Source organism: Eubalaena glacialis, chromosome 13, assembly GCF_028564815.1.
Source record: "Eubalaena glacialis isolate mEubGla1 chromosome 13, mEubGla1.1.hap2.+ XY, whole genome shotgun sequence".
NCBI lineage: Eukaryota > Metazoa > Chordata > Mammalia > Artiodactyla > Balaenidae > Eubalaena > Eubalaena glacialis.
The window spans coordinates 30,376,751-30,392,093 of NC_083728.1; the positions used below are offsets into that span (position 1 = coordinate 30,376,751).

A 15,343-nucleotide genomic window follows, 5' to 3' on the forward strand; every position below is an offset into this window, starting at 1 on the left:
AAATTTCAAAGAATGACATCACTTCTTCCTTGTTTTGCCGTACTATTTCTCAGGCATCACTGGTTGTTTTTATTTATTCAGATCCAGATTTCATCCATGGACAGGATGTGCCTGTGTCTTGTTCGACCACTGTTTGAAATCTTTTTTCCTATATACAGCTGACTGGCAAGGTGACACGCACAGCTAGTAACCCAGTCTGAGGACGGCAGCTACCATCTCACACAGCTCTGAGGAAGGGAGTTGGGGTCTTCTCCCGCCCACGCCCAAGCTCAGTTTTCTGATTCTCTAAACCAATGAAGGAAAGAGCTTCAATGCAGAGCTTCTCCCAGGCCCCTCTCTGCCTCTGCCCCCTGCCCCCAGGCATCACCTTTTCAGGCCAAGATGCCCACAGCCTTGAGGGGCTGTCAGGTGGTTGCCAAGTGACCAACTGGCAGGCTATGTCTCCAGGGGCCTCACTTGACAACATTCATTACTCCATTGGTCCTCAGCCTTGCAAGGCTATATTTTATACTGATTTTATCAGCACCCTGACAGGGGATCTGTCTCTCGGGGGAGGACTCACATTAATAAAGCTTATGAGACTGATATATAAAACCAGATACCAGATTACTAATCTACAAGGAGGAATAACTGGTGCAAGAACTGAAAAATTTGAAGTCCACATTAACAGTGCCTTTTATTTTTGATAGTACAGTTAGTTATGTGGGAAACTAAACCATAATCCCAATTCCAATCTATTAATTTGCAATGAAAAAAATTACTGCCATAGAAATCAAAATATTCACAGCCCAGGTGATGGGCAAATGCTTACCTAGATAAGAAGCCAAATAAGTCAAAGATGGTTTTTGAGCACAGAATCAGAACTAGGGAAGGGAGAGGAAGCGATGGGGTTGGGGTGTCCATGCCCACCATCTGCCATTCCCCACATCCCTTCCTGTCTTCGGGAGATCTTTGCCGTTATTATCAACCTGTCTTTTGCTTATGAACCCCTCTTCTCCTTGGCATCTGTGACCATTTCCCTCTTCTGACAGGTGGTTTCCTTCCTTATACAGTAATTGTCCAATCATGATATAGTCAAAGGCTTCAGGTTTGGAAGCTCGTCTGATTCCTTCAGATAAAATTTCCCTTTTATCCTTTAGCGAATTTACAAAGGAAAATCTCATTTCCTTCATGAATAAGTTCTTTTGAGACCGTTGTAATAATAGAAACTGATCTTAGGATTTTCTCCTTACTTCCTCTTTGCCTGCTGTTTTCTATGAGGTGTTTTTTTTTTTTTTTTCATTCCAAATGGATTTATTTCCAGGGGGTGGGGATGTTGGAGAGAAGCCCCTTGAAGAGTTGACAAATTTTCACGCAGCCAGCAGATAGACAGCTATTCAAGTTTCTGATTGGTACAAAGTGTCAGAGCTGGAATAGACCATGGAAAGGGGCATAATGCCTTCCTAACTACTTTTAGGAAAAAAAAAAAAAAGACAGGCTGCTGTTTCACTAGGAGAAGAATGGGAAGCCACGGGCTGAGATCTCTTTACCACTTCCACCAGCCTTGTAGTTTAGCAACAGTTCCTATCAGATTAAGGCACTTGGCTGTCTACCAAACGTAGGTATGAGAGTTGTGAGATTTCTTTTTTCCATTGAATTTTTGGTTTAAGATGAAGGAAGTTGTATCAGAGTTTGCTAAGCCAATTTGATTCCCCAAATCAGAAATTATACACAGACTTTCTAAGTTCATATGTAAAGTGTCCAAACCTGAAATTTTATCAGCACTATAGACAAATGCAAAGTATTGTGTTGTCCTTGCTTCTCTCTGACTCACACCTGACTTTGGAAAGTGAAGATGTGCACATCCACCTCTGACAGCCTAGGCTCAACAGCTCCAACATGGCAGCCTCACCCACATGTCAACATGTCAACATCCACATGCACCTCCATCCTCCCCTCCAGGCCCCAAGGCAACGTGTTAATGAACTGAGGGTGTTGCCTGTTTAATTTCAGAAATGGGTCAAGTTTAAAAGAGACTTTGATAATTTCAAGACTCAATGTATTCCCTGGGAAATGAAGATCAAGGACATTGAAAGTGAGTATTTTGGTGTCACTGTTTTTAGTTCGTTTGCTGAAGGGTGTTCTTGACTAACTGATTAGGTTATGTTATAGGTTCTGTTGTACTAGAAAAAAAGATGAAAGCAAAAACTAACACACCATTGTAAAGCAATTATACTCCAATAAAGATGTTAAAAAAAAAAAAAGAAAAGAAAAAAGATGAACTTTGGACTAGTCAGACCAAAATTTAAAATGTGCTTCTTCACTTCCTGATTGTAGGAACTTAGGCACATCGGTTAAGCCCTTTTATTTATCTAGAAAAAAAAAAGGGATGTATATTCCACAGACTGACATGAAAATTGAATCCATCACACACATAAAGTCCTCCTTTATGTTAATGTCCTTCTGCAACACTTACATCCACCATCTTTCTCTCTCCAGGTCACTTTGGTTCTTCAGTGGCATCATATTTCATCTTTCTCCGATGGATGTATGGAGTTAACCTCGTCCTTTTTGGCTTAATATTTGGTCTAGTCATAATCCCAGAGGTAAGAAAAGAACTGCTTACAACTTCAGATAGTGTTGAGGCTTATCATGACAGCCATCTTCATTTATATAAATCAAATACTCTGTTTTACAAAGAATCCGTCATTCATTTTAAATTCTGTGCTCTCATCATTTGCCCAGATAGCCGAGTACAAAGAATGGAACCAAAATATTTCCATTTCTGAATTAACAGGTGGACCCTACATTTTTCTACCTTTTCTTTTACTTTAAAATTAGTGGAGAATTAATATCTCAGTGAGGTTTTTTCTCTTTCACCTTGAAAAAAAAAGAGATAGAATGCATTATATAATTTATTACCCCAAAGAAACCCTGCATTTGAATAGCACTCCTCACTGTTCTCCCAGATACAATCGTATTATGGGTGTAGGCAGATCCTTACCTATAGCTTAGTAATTGAGAGACAAAAAAGGAACAAGTGACCTGTACAAATTTACACAGTAAATTTGTGGTGAATGAGATTCCAGGTTTGCGGAGTGTTGGCCTGGGGCCTTTTCCAGGGCTGCCTGTGGTCCATTAGCGCTTAGCACAGTAATTGCTACAGTCCTGCCTGAACCATTTGGTGCTTGTGCTGGGTACACAAGTGAATTTACCTTTACAGCTTACAGGGTAATGGTATTTATGCATTTAGTATTTTTTCCTTTCAGGTTTATTAATTGGCTCTATGATAGGTTACTGATTCCTACTTTATTACAAATGATTCCATGAGAATAGTAGAGTCAACTCTATCTGTAGCCACATCTTTGGGAAACTTTCCTGAACATCTATTTTTCACAAAATTAAAAGACTTCCATGGAATGTGAATTAAATCAGATTAGTTAGAAGAAGTTGAGGGCTTATTATAATAGTACTTGGTAGCAAAGGAGTGTTATATTATTGATAAAACCATTGAATTCTTTTCTACATTACCCAAAGAGTGTACTTACAATTTTGTTTATGTCATTAACTAACTTTTATACTCTTTTATGTGCACACCTGGAAATCAAGGATTATGAGTCAGTCCACTTTGTCCTATATATATATTCTTAAGCCATTGTCACTCTCCAATACAGAGATAAGGATTTTATTTTATTTTATTAAATGATTCCATATTAACATTTTTTTAAATTTTTATTTATTTTTGGCTGTGTTGGGTCTTTGTTGCTGGGCGCGGGCTTTCTCTAGTTGCAGCGAGCAGGGGCTACTCTTCGTTGCGGTGCGCGGGCTTCTCATTGTGGTGGCTTCTCTTGTTGTGGAGCACGGGCTCTAGGCACATGGGCTTCAGTAGTTGCAGCACGCAGGCCCTAGAGTGCACGGGCTTCAGTAGTTGCAGGCTGTGGGCTCAGTAGTTGTGGTGCACAGGGTCTAGGGTGCGCGATCTTCAGTAGTTGTGGCTTGCGGGCTCTAGAGCGCAGGCTCAGTAGTTGTGGCGCGTGGGCTTAGTTGCTCCACTGCATGTAGGATCTTCCCGGATCAGGGATTGAACCTGTGTCCCCTGCACCGGCAGGCGGATTCTTAACCACTGCACCACCAGGGAAGTCCCCAGAGATAAGGATTTTAAACCTTCTGGCAAATGTGTACAAATGCTCTTGAAACAAATCTGGTTCTCCCCAGTATTGTCAGAAGTTAAATAGAAGTTTTACTTCTCCCCTCCATAACCAAGGAGGAGAGAGTTTTCCCCAGTAGTCACTGGGGAAATTTACTCTCACAGACTCTTTGCTTTCTTCCTGGGAGTTTTTGATTCCAAATGGATTTATTTCCATGAGAAGAGATTACATTTAAATGCTGTAGGCATATAAGACATCACTAGAATTTTGCTATACAGTGGTCCAGAAAGGCAGTGTTTTGGGGAAGGTGAATAATTTTAAAAACACTGAGGGTTTTTTTTTCTCAAAGAAAACATTACATTTTATATAATTTATATATATTGATATAATTTATAAATATTTCCTATCAAGGGGACATTTGTTTGAAACAATGAAAATTTAGTGATTGGTGCATTCCAATGAAGCAGCCAAGACCTGAACTGTCCAGGAAAGGACACCTTGATTTGATTGGCAGGTGTTTGGGAAGCTGTCTTGGAGTAGGATGGGAGAAAGAAGAGAAAGAGAGAGACAGGGAAAGAGTAGAACAGATAAGACTTGATGATAGGTTGGATAACAGCAGTTGAGAATGTGGGGTATCCCAAGATGCCCTCTTAATTAGGATAGTGGGAAATTGGCTTCGTGGGAATCTGACACATCCAAATTCACTGCAGGTAGAGTAGAGGAGATGACCTGTTGTTCAAGGACACGGCTAACTTCAGGGCCCAAAGGTTTTAAGCCTAAACCTAATGATCAGATATTCCTATGGCTCATGGCTGTTTTAAGGCTAACCACAGTGACTCAGAGGGTCTAGGAATAAGAATGTTAGAAGTGCTCAAATGTTAGACAACTCTAACAGAATTTTTCCTCATACTCATCTTCTTTTGCCACAAATCCTTGATACATTTTAATGGAATCAAACTGCTCTGAATGCTTGAGTGAATCTTGTTCAGCTTTAATGACAACTGCCTGCAGATTCCAGAATGCCTTCATGGTCCCAGGAGAGCCCTCAGTTATGCTGCAGAAGCTCGCTATCAAGGCCTTGCTACATGATGAGCTCATGTATTTCTTGTCTTAACACGGGCTGCATATGAAAATCACTTGGGGAGTTTTTTTTTAAATACGAAGTCCAATCAATTGAATCTGAATCTCTGAGAATGTGGCTCTGGCATCCCTATTTTAAAAGCTCCTACGGTAGGCAGGCATCTGAGATTGCCCCCAGTGATCCTCCTCTCCTGGTAGCATGCCCTTGTATAATCAATCCCCTCCACCTGAGTAAAGCCTAGACCTTGTGGCTTGCTTTTAACAAATAGAATATAACCAAAGTGACAGGCTGTCACTTACATGATTAGGTTATAAACGACTGTGACTTCCATCTGGCATTTTCTCTTGGTTCCCTTCTTGGCTCGCATGCTTTGATGAAGCAACCTGCCAGACTGGAGAGGCCCGCTGGCACGGAACTGAGTGTGGCTTTGGACAAGAGCCAGCAAGGAACTGAGGCCCTCAGTCCAACAGCCCATGAGGAACTAAATCTTGCCAACAACCCAGGGAGTGCATCTGGAATCAGATCCTCCCCCACCAGGCCTTCAGATGAGACCAAAGCCCTGGCAGACACCTTGACTGAAGCCTGTGAAAGACCCTGAAGCAAAGGACCCAGCTAAGCCCAACCCAGGTTCCTGACCTGCAGAAACAAGGAGATAGTTTTAGGATAATTTGATATACAAAAATAGATGACAAATACAGCTCCCCAAGTTATCCTAATATGCAGCCAGGGTGTACATTGCTAGTGTACATTAATTAATTTAATTAAATAATTCTTTAAAATATCTTGTAAGTTCTGCTCTAGGGTTCACATAGGCAGCACTCAGTAAGCCTCATATTGGTACTTCCTCTAAAAATAACTATTAAAACTTTCAGATATATGGAAAGGTATAAAGAATGAGCCCATTTGCCTGCCACTAAGTTTAAAAATAAAAAATTACACACACACTAGAGTCCTCCATCTACTTCTCCCCAATTATGTTACCCACATAACTCTCACAAGTGATCACTCTCCTGAACTTTCCATTTCAACTTACATTTTAAAATGTATTGGCTTAAAGTTAAATAACATAGTTTCTTGTTTTTTAAAATCACTCATGTATCTGAAGTTATATTCCCTTTTGCATGATAGTGTAATTTTTTCCTCATTTACATTGAAGGTTTGTCACTTTTAGTTATTTTATTAAAGAAACAACTTTGGCTTTATTTATTCTCTGACATGTCGCATGCCGCAGCTAGGGATCCCGCATGCTGCAACTAAAAGATCCCACACGTGGCAACGAAGATCCCGCATGCCACAGCTAACACCCAGAGCAGCCAAATAAATAAATATTTTTAAAAATATATATGACTGAATAAAGAGGAGGGCACATTCGTGGAAGGGAAAACTTAATATCATAAAAAAGATCAATCCTTCCTAAATCAATATGTAAATTTAATACAATCCTTATTTTTTACATAATTAAGGATGTGAATCAAGTCATATATATAAAAGGGTATTAATAACAGAATTATGTACACATGAAGAATTAGTAATACTCTAATTAGTCCAACAGTAGGGGATGTTGTAAGTAAGTTTATGGTACATACATGTGATTAGATATTTTAAAGTCATTTTATTTTGAAAAATACCATACACCATAGGGAATTGGTCATAAAATAATATTAAGCTAGATAATCAAGCTAAAACATATATAAAACTCAGAAACTTTGAAAGGAAATACATGAATATCTAACAGTCATTATCTTTAGGATGTGAAGGTGACAGGTAATTTTTTAAACACTCTTCTATACTTTTTCACATTTTCTACAATGAGTATGTAATACTTTTAAAATCAGGAAAGTGATTAATGTTATTTAAAGGAAAAAAAAATGGATGTTCCTGCTCTGAGAAGAGATTTAACCCACTATGTGCACATCTCCGTGTGTTTGTATCTTCTCCACGTGTAATTGTGTCGTTCTGTCCCAACACAAGGTGCTGATGGGCATGCCCTATGGAAGTATACCCAGAAAGACGGTGCCTCGGGCTGAGGAAGAAAAAGCCATGGATTTTTCCGTCCTTTGGGATTTTGAGGTACCATTGCCAACATGCCAATGCACTTCCATTTTGTGATTGTGGATAAGTGTGAAGTGTTTAATTATTGGAAAGCCAGTGCTTTAACCAAATGGGATCCTAGCACTGTGCAAAATGAGCTAGCCAACCATGTCCTCCTAGGCCCCCTTCGTGGGTCCTTTTATCACACACTCTGATAAACGTGACCTCCCCATGAGGCCACAGCTCCCCGCATTCTGCCAGATCTATGTAAGGCGATATTACAGGATGGTTTTATCTCGGCATAACCACAGTAAGACCCCAGGGCTATTGCCAGTCCAGCCTTTCCCCAAGCTTCACGTGACATCTTCAACTGAATATCCTACCTGCTTCTCAAATCCAACAACTATCCAACCAAACCTACATCACTTTTTCCCATCTCCTTTATTGGAACCACCGTTCACCCAGTCATTCAAGTTTGAAACCTGAAAGTCATCCCACATTTCCTCTCCTCACCACCACCCCTCACATCCAATCAATCACTAAATCTGAGCCTATCTACTAAACGTTTCTTAAACCAGTCTCCTTTTCTCCATCCCTCGCACCTCTCCTCGAACCTCACTGTACCAGGACCACCGTCAGAATCTTCTACCTCTCCTCCCTGCCTTGGCTTGTCTCCTCAAATCTCCATTCCCTCTGCTGCCAGGTGACCTTTCTAAAATGTAAACCTGACCCTGTCACTCCCCACCTCCGATATTCCTGTATTCCCACTCCCAGATGGAATAAAGCCCAGTGTTCTGAACTGGGTTTACAAAAGAATTGTTCATGACCTGGCTGCCCTCTACCTCTCCAGCCCCAGTCCCATGTCTGTCTAAGACCTCACACTTTATGCCCCAACATTATCAACTTTCAGGGAAGTCCAGTGCCTCCCTGCCTTTGCTCACGATCCTCTGCCTGGAACATCCCTCCCTCTTTTTGGAATCCTCATACCCCCGTGCCTCTGGGGGCCTTGGTCTGCAGCTCCAAGGAGATCCAGAGGCAGGAGGCCTGGCTGTGGTGGTTCAAGCAACACATCTTGCTGCTGCCATCCTTCACTCTCATAGTCAGATTCAAGACCCCTCAGAAATGTGTGAAAGTGAGCTGGAGTATTTTTCTAAGTCATTTGGAACAGGGGTGTTCCAAATAACTACTATACCACTAAGAATTACATACTACCACTATATGCTACTACTAAGAATTTCCTTTATTCTTTATTTCACCCAAGGACCCCTGTTGAAATGTCCTATCCACTCGAAACCAACAATTTATTCAGCAATAATCCCATGTTGTATTTGTTATTGTTGCCAAGGATAAATTTTTATTTTTCAAGTAAAAATTAAAATTTTGGAAAACTTATATCCATCACCATGACAGTGGCAGTTTCTCAGTAGTTAAATACTTTTCTGATGAGATCAATGGAGATATTAACAGTGTGATTTTTTTTATATTGTATAAGAAATGTGTCAACATTTGGCATATGTTCGTAACTCAGTGAACCATTACTTTCCAGATGACCAATACATGATGTTACAAAATCATGTGTGAGTAAAAGATCCCACATCTTGATAGTAAAAGATAGAGCAATAGAGTTTTAAAAACTATATTTTGAGATAATTTTAGACTTACAGAACAGTTGCATAAATAGTACAGAGAGTTCCCATACACCCTTCACCCATTCACCTTATGATAACATCTCATATACCCATAGAACAATTATCAAAACTAAGAAATTAATCTTGATACAATATTATTAACTAAAATATAGTATTTATTTGGATTTCACCAGTTTTTCCACTAATGCTCTTTTTCTATCCCAGGACCCAACTCACAATCTCACATTGATTTAATTGTCACATCTCCTTACTCTCCTCCAATCTGTGACTGTTCTCTGTCTTTCAGTGACCTTGACACTTTTGAATAGTGCTGGTCAGTTGTTTGCCCCTGAATTTGGGTTTGTCTGATGTTCTCTCGTGATTGTATTAAGGTTATGCATCGTTGGGGAGGTAACGTGCCTTTCTCAGAGTGTCAAATCAGGGTTACATTATGTTGACCACTTGGTTAAAGTGATATCTGCCAGAATTCTCTGCTGTAAAGTTAGTATTTTTCCCTTTTTAATTACTTAGTATTTGGGGGAGAGCAATGGATCTTAAGGTATGAAAAAGTTCATTATGTGATTCATATTCCACATTGCAACTAACCTTTAAGAAATAACTATTTAGTTATTGGGTTGAGGTATGATATCAAAGAAGAAATAGCCACAAGTATATGAAAAAAAACTATTAAAATTTGGCTCCCCTGTCCAACTACGTATCTTTGTGAGGTCAGAATAATCCCCTGTTTTATATTCAGCAAAGACATGAAAGAAGTGCTAAAATTATAAGTTAATTTTACACCTAACTAATTATACCTAAAAAGTGCGCTAATTACACCTGAAGCCAATTATACCAAAAAACAAAACCAAAATGAAACTCGAAGCTCAGGTTAGATTGTGAGCCTTATCACATAGTTTTCTTTAGAAGTTTTGAAATACTGAGAAAGTTCACGGACTCCCTTCTAGTTCCAGAGTGTTAAATTAAGACCCTGGGCACGGGGTGGGGAGTGGAGGGGGAATCTGGAGCCGTGTGTGCATGTGCACACAGACGCACACACAGACACAGACACCCACACACACACCTTATCCCTAATTTGTCCCGAATGTTAACAACACTCTCCTCCCCGTGCTGTGTCTCCGTGCACTCTGTATAATGGAGAAATAGACAGGAGAAAGAAGAGGGGAGATGTGGAGACGGGCATAGACTCTGGAGCAACTGGGGGAGTGAAGGGAAGAACAGGAACATCGAGAACCCTTCCTTCCTCCCCTCCGGCTCCCGTCACACTCCTGAGAAAGAAACCCCAGGTCGATGGAATCGTCCGATGACTGTCACGTTGAGCTTACAAACCCAGAGCATTTGGCTTTGCTGCCCCACAGGGCTACATCAAGTATTCCGCTCTCTTCTACGGCTACTACAACAACCAGAGGACCATCGGGTGGCTGAGGTACAGGTTACCCATGGCTTACTTCATGGTGGGGGTCAGCGTGTTCGGCTACAGCCTGATGATCGTCATTAGATCGTAAGTATGACCGTCTCATTTACAGGCTTTTAATTTTCTTCCCACAAACACCCCACTCCTGTGGCCACACTGTGCCTACTTACCTTCTTGTTGGGGGTTTAGAGAGAAAACAAGGAAACAAATAAAGCAAATGCAGATTGTCATATGGGGTATAAAAGACACAGACAGGGTAATGTGGGAAGTTCTGGGAAATGGGATAGACAGTCCTTTAAAGGAGGCTGGGCACAGCACTTTAGACAAAGCAAGAGCATGTGCAAAGGCCCTGAGGCAGCAAATATCCTACTGAGTCCCCAAAACTGTCAAAAAAAACAGTGTGGCTTGAAAGGGAACATGGTACCCATTAAGGAAAGGCTGAAGAAGTTTGCAAGGTCTGTTTCTGTTTTCCCCAGAGCCCAGCTTCCTCAGAAAAACCCTCTGCTTCTCTGTCTAGCTGGCATGTGAGAACTGAGCTGGTGCCTACAAAGATACAATGAGGCTAAATCAGTGTACATGGCAGTGAGTAACCTTGGTGTCCTCTCCAGCTCCAACTCTACTTGTCTCTGTGGTCAGAAATGGCTTTTTAATATGTCTGTGCCTCTTAATTCATGTTCTCTGAAGAAAAACTTTGGCCCAGCCCTCAAACTGCCTTCTTCTAAGTCAGAGGACCCCAGTCAGCACAGGCTGTGCAGGGTGGGGACACAGTCTGTGCACAGACCTGACCACCAGGCCCACTCACCCTTCAGCAGAGCCACAAGAGAAGAACAGGGCCGCTGTGTGTGCACAAGAAACAGAGCGCCCTTGAAGCCCGGCTAGAACCCCCGGAAAGCGATGGGCGGGCCCAGCTGGGTTTTCTATCTCATCATCTCAGGGGAAAATGCTGCTGTTTACAAGAGCCTGCCTGGCACAAGACAGTGACCACTAGGTGACATGTGGCTGCCCAGCTCTATCAAACAAAAGGAAAAAAAAAACAAGGAGACAGGAGAGACAGGCTTGGTTTTATTCTTAGCCTTCACATTGCTATGTTTTTCCCTGCCAAATTTAAGGATATGGAATGTTTCTCTGTTGAACCAAAAAATTAACTAAGGCAACCAGGCCCCTGGAACAGCAAATCCCAAAAGCCCACAGGTCAAATAGAGTCAGAGAGGGGCAACCCCACCCCCATTGTATCTGATGGAGCCCCTGCCTGGGATTCCATGGTTCCCACGGGGCTGATCTCCAGGAAGCACAAAGAGAGTGATACCAACCAGGGTTCTTGGCTTCCTTAATCAATAGAAATTGACTAGAGGCCAGATGAGAAATTCAGGCAAGGCTTTACTGGGGCCGTTGATGCAGCAGCGGGGAAGCAAGAACAAACAGCACGTTCCCTTGCTTGCTCACTGACAGGGGGAAAGCTTGTTTCTTATATGGGGTGAAGGTAGGGGCATGTCCAGGGGTCAGGCCAGAGGTGTGGCTTAGGTGTTTTGCCCATCCCTTCGGTGGTGTGTGCAGGCATGCTCAGTACCCTGCTTTTGCTCCCAATACCCTGCTTTTGCTCCTGGCTCTTCAGAAATGGCAGTTGGGATTTTTTTTGTGTGTGTGTCTTTTTGTATCTTTTGCGTACAGAATTTGCTCCAACTGTGCATGCACACAGTTATTTTTAGTCCCATATAGTTTCTTTGTATTTTGTAGCTCAAGGAGAGGTGTGTCCAGCACTGCAGCAAAGGGTCCCAGGTCCCAGGCCTGTCTCATCCCAGAGGATGAGGACAGGTAGGATGAAATAGGGGGCTATCAAGGCAGGTCCAAGGTACTTTCCTCTGAGCTTGCTTAAGAAAAAGATGTGCGTATTATCTGGTTGTAGTACTAACTGCCTCAGGGCTTATTGAATTTTACATCAGAAAAATATGATTTTTATCCAAGAAAACAGATGAATTAGAAGGGGATATTCTCTGTGAGAATGAAGAGTTCTAAAACATTTGCAGGTGAGTCAAGCCACAAGAAATCAGACGTCAGGGTAGAAAACATGGTTAGTGTTTTCTGTACCCTGCAGACTCCTTGTTACGCAGTTGACACCATGTGTGCTCGCAGGGGACTCTGAATTTGGGGGGAAGGTGCTTTGGCTATCAGTAGCCTGATTCAAATCCATCTTGGCTCTTTCCCTTCACTGGATGTCTGCCACCTGTGCCCAAGACTGGCTTAGGCCAAGTTTCCCTTGGGCTGACACAGTAGACACAGGGGCAGACATAACAACAGCAGTGTGCACCCTACAGGATGGCCAGCAACACCCAGGGCAGCACGAACGACGGGGAGAGCGATAACTTCACATTCAGCTTCAAGATGTTCACCAGCTGGGACTACCTGATCGGGAATTCAGAGACAGCCGACAACAAATACGCCTCCATCACCATCAGCTTCAAGGTAGTCGCTTCAGGGCCATTCCCACTTCCCGGGGGAACTTTGGGTCCCTCCTGTCATTGGGAGACTTCTCCCAGCTGGGGCATGGGAAATAAGATCCCCGATTAATTTGTGGTAAGAGCTTTACCAGAAGTGGGAGCCTAGCTCTCAAGCCTTCAAGAAAGAATGCTCATGGCTTGTACCCACCATCTGTTTCTTAACATGGCAGAGAATCATGGAGTTGGTCCCTGGTTCTGCCTCTTTCCTCGTAGAACTGCTTTCTGCTGGAGGAAGTGAAAGGACACACTTGGGGCAGCCGTTCTCAACGTTTACACATATTTGTATGATCTAAGGAGCATTAAAAATCTTCTGGGCCCCACTGCCAGAGATTCTGGTGTAATTGGTCTGGGGTGGGGTCCTGGCATTGGTTTTTTAAAAACTCCCCTAAGAACACCCACAAAGAGTTGAGAACCCTGGTTTGGGGGTGTGGGAATAAAGGAATCAATTAAGTGTACAACTCCACACTTAATTATCTTATTAATTTGTTCACAAGAGAGATATGAGGTGGCCTACAGAATATAGAATGAAAGCAAGCCTGAGGGTTAGCAGATGAATGAAGGCAGAAGCACTGCACATCTCACTTTTCCCTCCATGACTGTAAAAACCATTCAGAGTTCTTTTTTATTTATTTATTTATTTATTTATTTATTTTTAACATCTTTATTGGAGTATAATTGCTTTACAGTGGTGTGTTAGTTTCTGCTTTATAACAAGGTGAATCAGCTATATATATACATATATCCCCATATCTCCTTCCTCTTGCGTCTCCCTCCCTCCCACCCTCCCTATCCCACCCTCCCTATCCCACCCCTCTAGGTGGTCACAAAGCACCGAGCTGATCTCCCTGTGCTATGCGGCTGCTTCCCACTAGCTATCTATTTTACATTTGGTAGTGTATATATGTCCATGCCACTCTCTCACTTCGTCTCAGCTTACCCTTCCCACTCTCCGTGTCCTCAAGTCCATTCTCTACGTCTGTGTCTTTATTCCTGTCCTGCCCCTAGGTTCATTAGAACCTTTTTTTTTTTTTTTTAGATTCCATGTATATGTGTTAACATACGGTATTTGTTTTTCTCTTTGTGACTTACTTCACTCTGTATGACAGACTCTAGGTCCATCCACCTCACTACAAATAGAGCTCTTTTTTTTTTAATTGAAGTATATTTGATTTACAATGTTGTGTTAGTTTCTGTTGTATAGCAAAGTGATTCAGTTATACATATATATTCATTTTCATATCCTTTTCCTCTATAGGTTACTACAAGATATTGAATATAGTTCCCTGTGCTATATACAGTAGGACCTTGTTGTTTGTCTATTTTGTATATAGTAGTTTGTATCTGCTAATCCCAAACTCCTAATTTATCCCCCCCTTTCTCCTTTAGTAACCATAAGTTTGTTTCCTATGTCTATGAGTCTGTTTCTGTTTTGTAAATAAGTTCATTTGTAGCATATTTTAGATACCACATATAAGTGATATCATATGGTATTTGTCTTTCTCTTTCTGACTTACCTCACTTAGTATGATGAGCTCTAGGTCCATCCATTATTTCATTCTTTTTTATGCCTGGGTGATATTCCATTGTGTGTGTGTACGCCACATCTTCTTCATCCATTCATCTGTCAATGGACCCTAGGTTGCTTCCATGTCTTGGTGCTTATAAGTAGTGTTGCAATGAACATTGGGGGTGCATATATCTTTTCAAATTAGAATTTTTGTCTTTTCCAGATATATGCCCAGGAGTGGGATTGCTGGATCATGTGGTAACTCTATTTTTAGTTTTACTATTCTCCACAGTGGCTGCAGTTCCCACCAACAGCATAGGAGGGTTCCCTTTTCTCCACACCCTCTCCAGCATTTATTATTTGTAGACCTTTTAATGATGGCCATTCTGACAGGTGTGAGGTGACACCTCATTGTAGTTTTGATTTGCATTTCTCTGATAATTAGCATGTTGAGCATCTTTTCATGTGCCTGGTGGCCATCTGTATGTCTTCTTAAAAACCATTCAAAGTTCTTGATAGTCCAGTGCTTCTCCTGTCTGATCAGTCAGACTTTCTTACCCCAGGACCTTGCAGAGGTCAGATCTACACCACAACGGTGCTTGGTTGTCTTGCCTTCTTCTCCCTCTTCTCTCCTGGCCCTTCTGGGAGGAGAAGTGGGCTGCTGCCCACTGATACCAATCGTTGCCTACAGAAGGCAGGTACACCCACCAGGGACAGGGCTTGGGCTCAGCAACTCACTACATGGGTTTCATGAGACCCAGAGTCAGCTTGGCAGTGGGTAGAGCAGGGAGCGGGCTCAGTTCTCCTTCTCCTCCTTCTTCTCCTTCTCAGCAATGGGAAGCCTGTGGTGGAGCATCCAAGGGCAGGGTAGGGGTCAACAAAGGCTTTGACCCTTCCTTCAGGACTGCTAGAGAGAGACAAAGAAGGTCAATGCCTGTGAAGCACTTTGAACATATGGGAAGGAGAAGGCTTCTCCTCTGAGTCTGTTAAAAACCACTTATATAACAGGGCACATGTTGTGAGAACTGTGTGCATTAATGTA

At 42.0% G+C, this 15,343-nt stretch overlaps 1 protein-coding gene across 1 annotated transcript in view; it reads left to right on the forward strand.

Annotated features, from left to right (window-relative positions):
• TMC2 (transmembrane channel like 2) overlaps positions 1 to 15,343 on the forward strand; it is a 70,914-nt gene that overhangs the window by 18,254 nt on the left and 37,317 nt on the right. Inside the window, 5 exon segments of the mRNA XM_061209832.1 lie at positions 1,993 to 2,074; positions 2,479 to 2,585; positions 7,180 to 7,278; positions 10,244 to 10,386; positions 12,612 to 12,759. Of these exon segments, the coding sequence (XP_061065815.1) occupies positions 1,993 to 2,074; positions 2,479 to 2,585; positions 7,180 to 7,278; positions 10,244 to 10,386; positions 12,612 to 12,759 (579 nt within the window).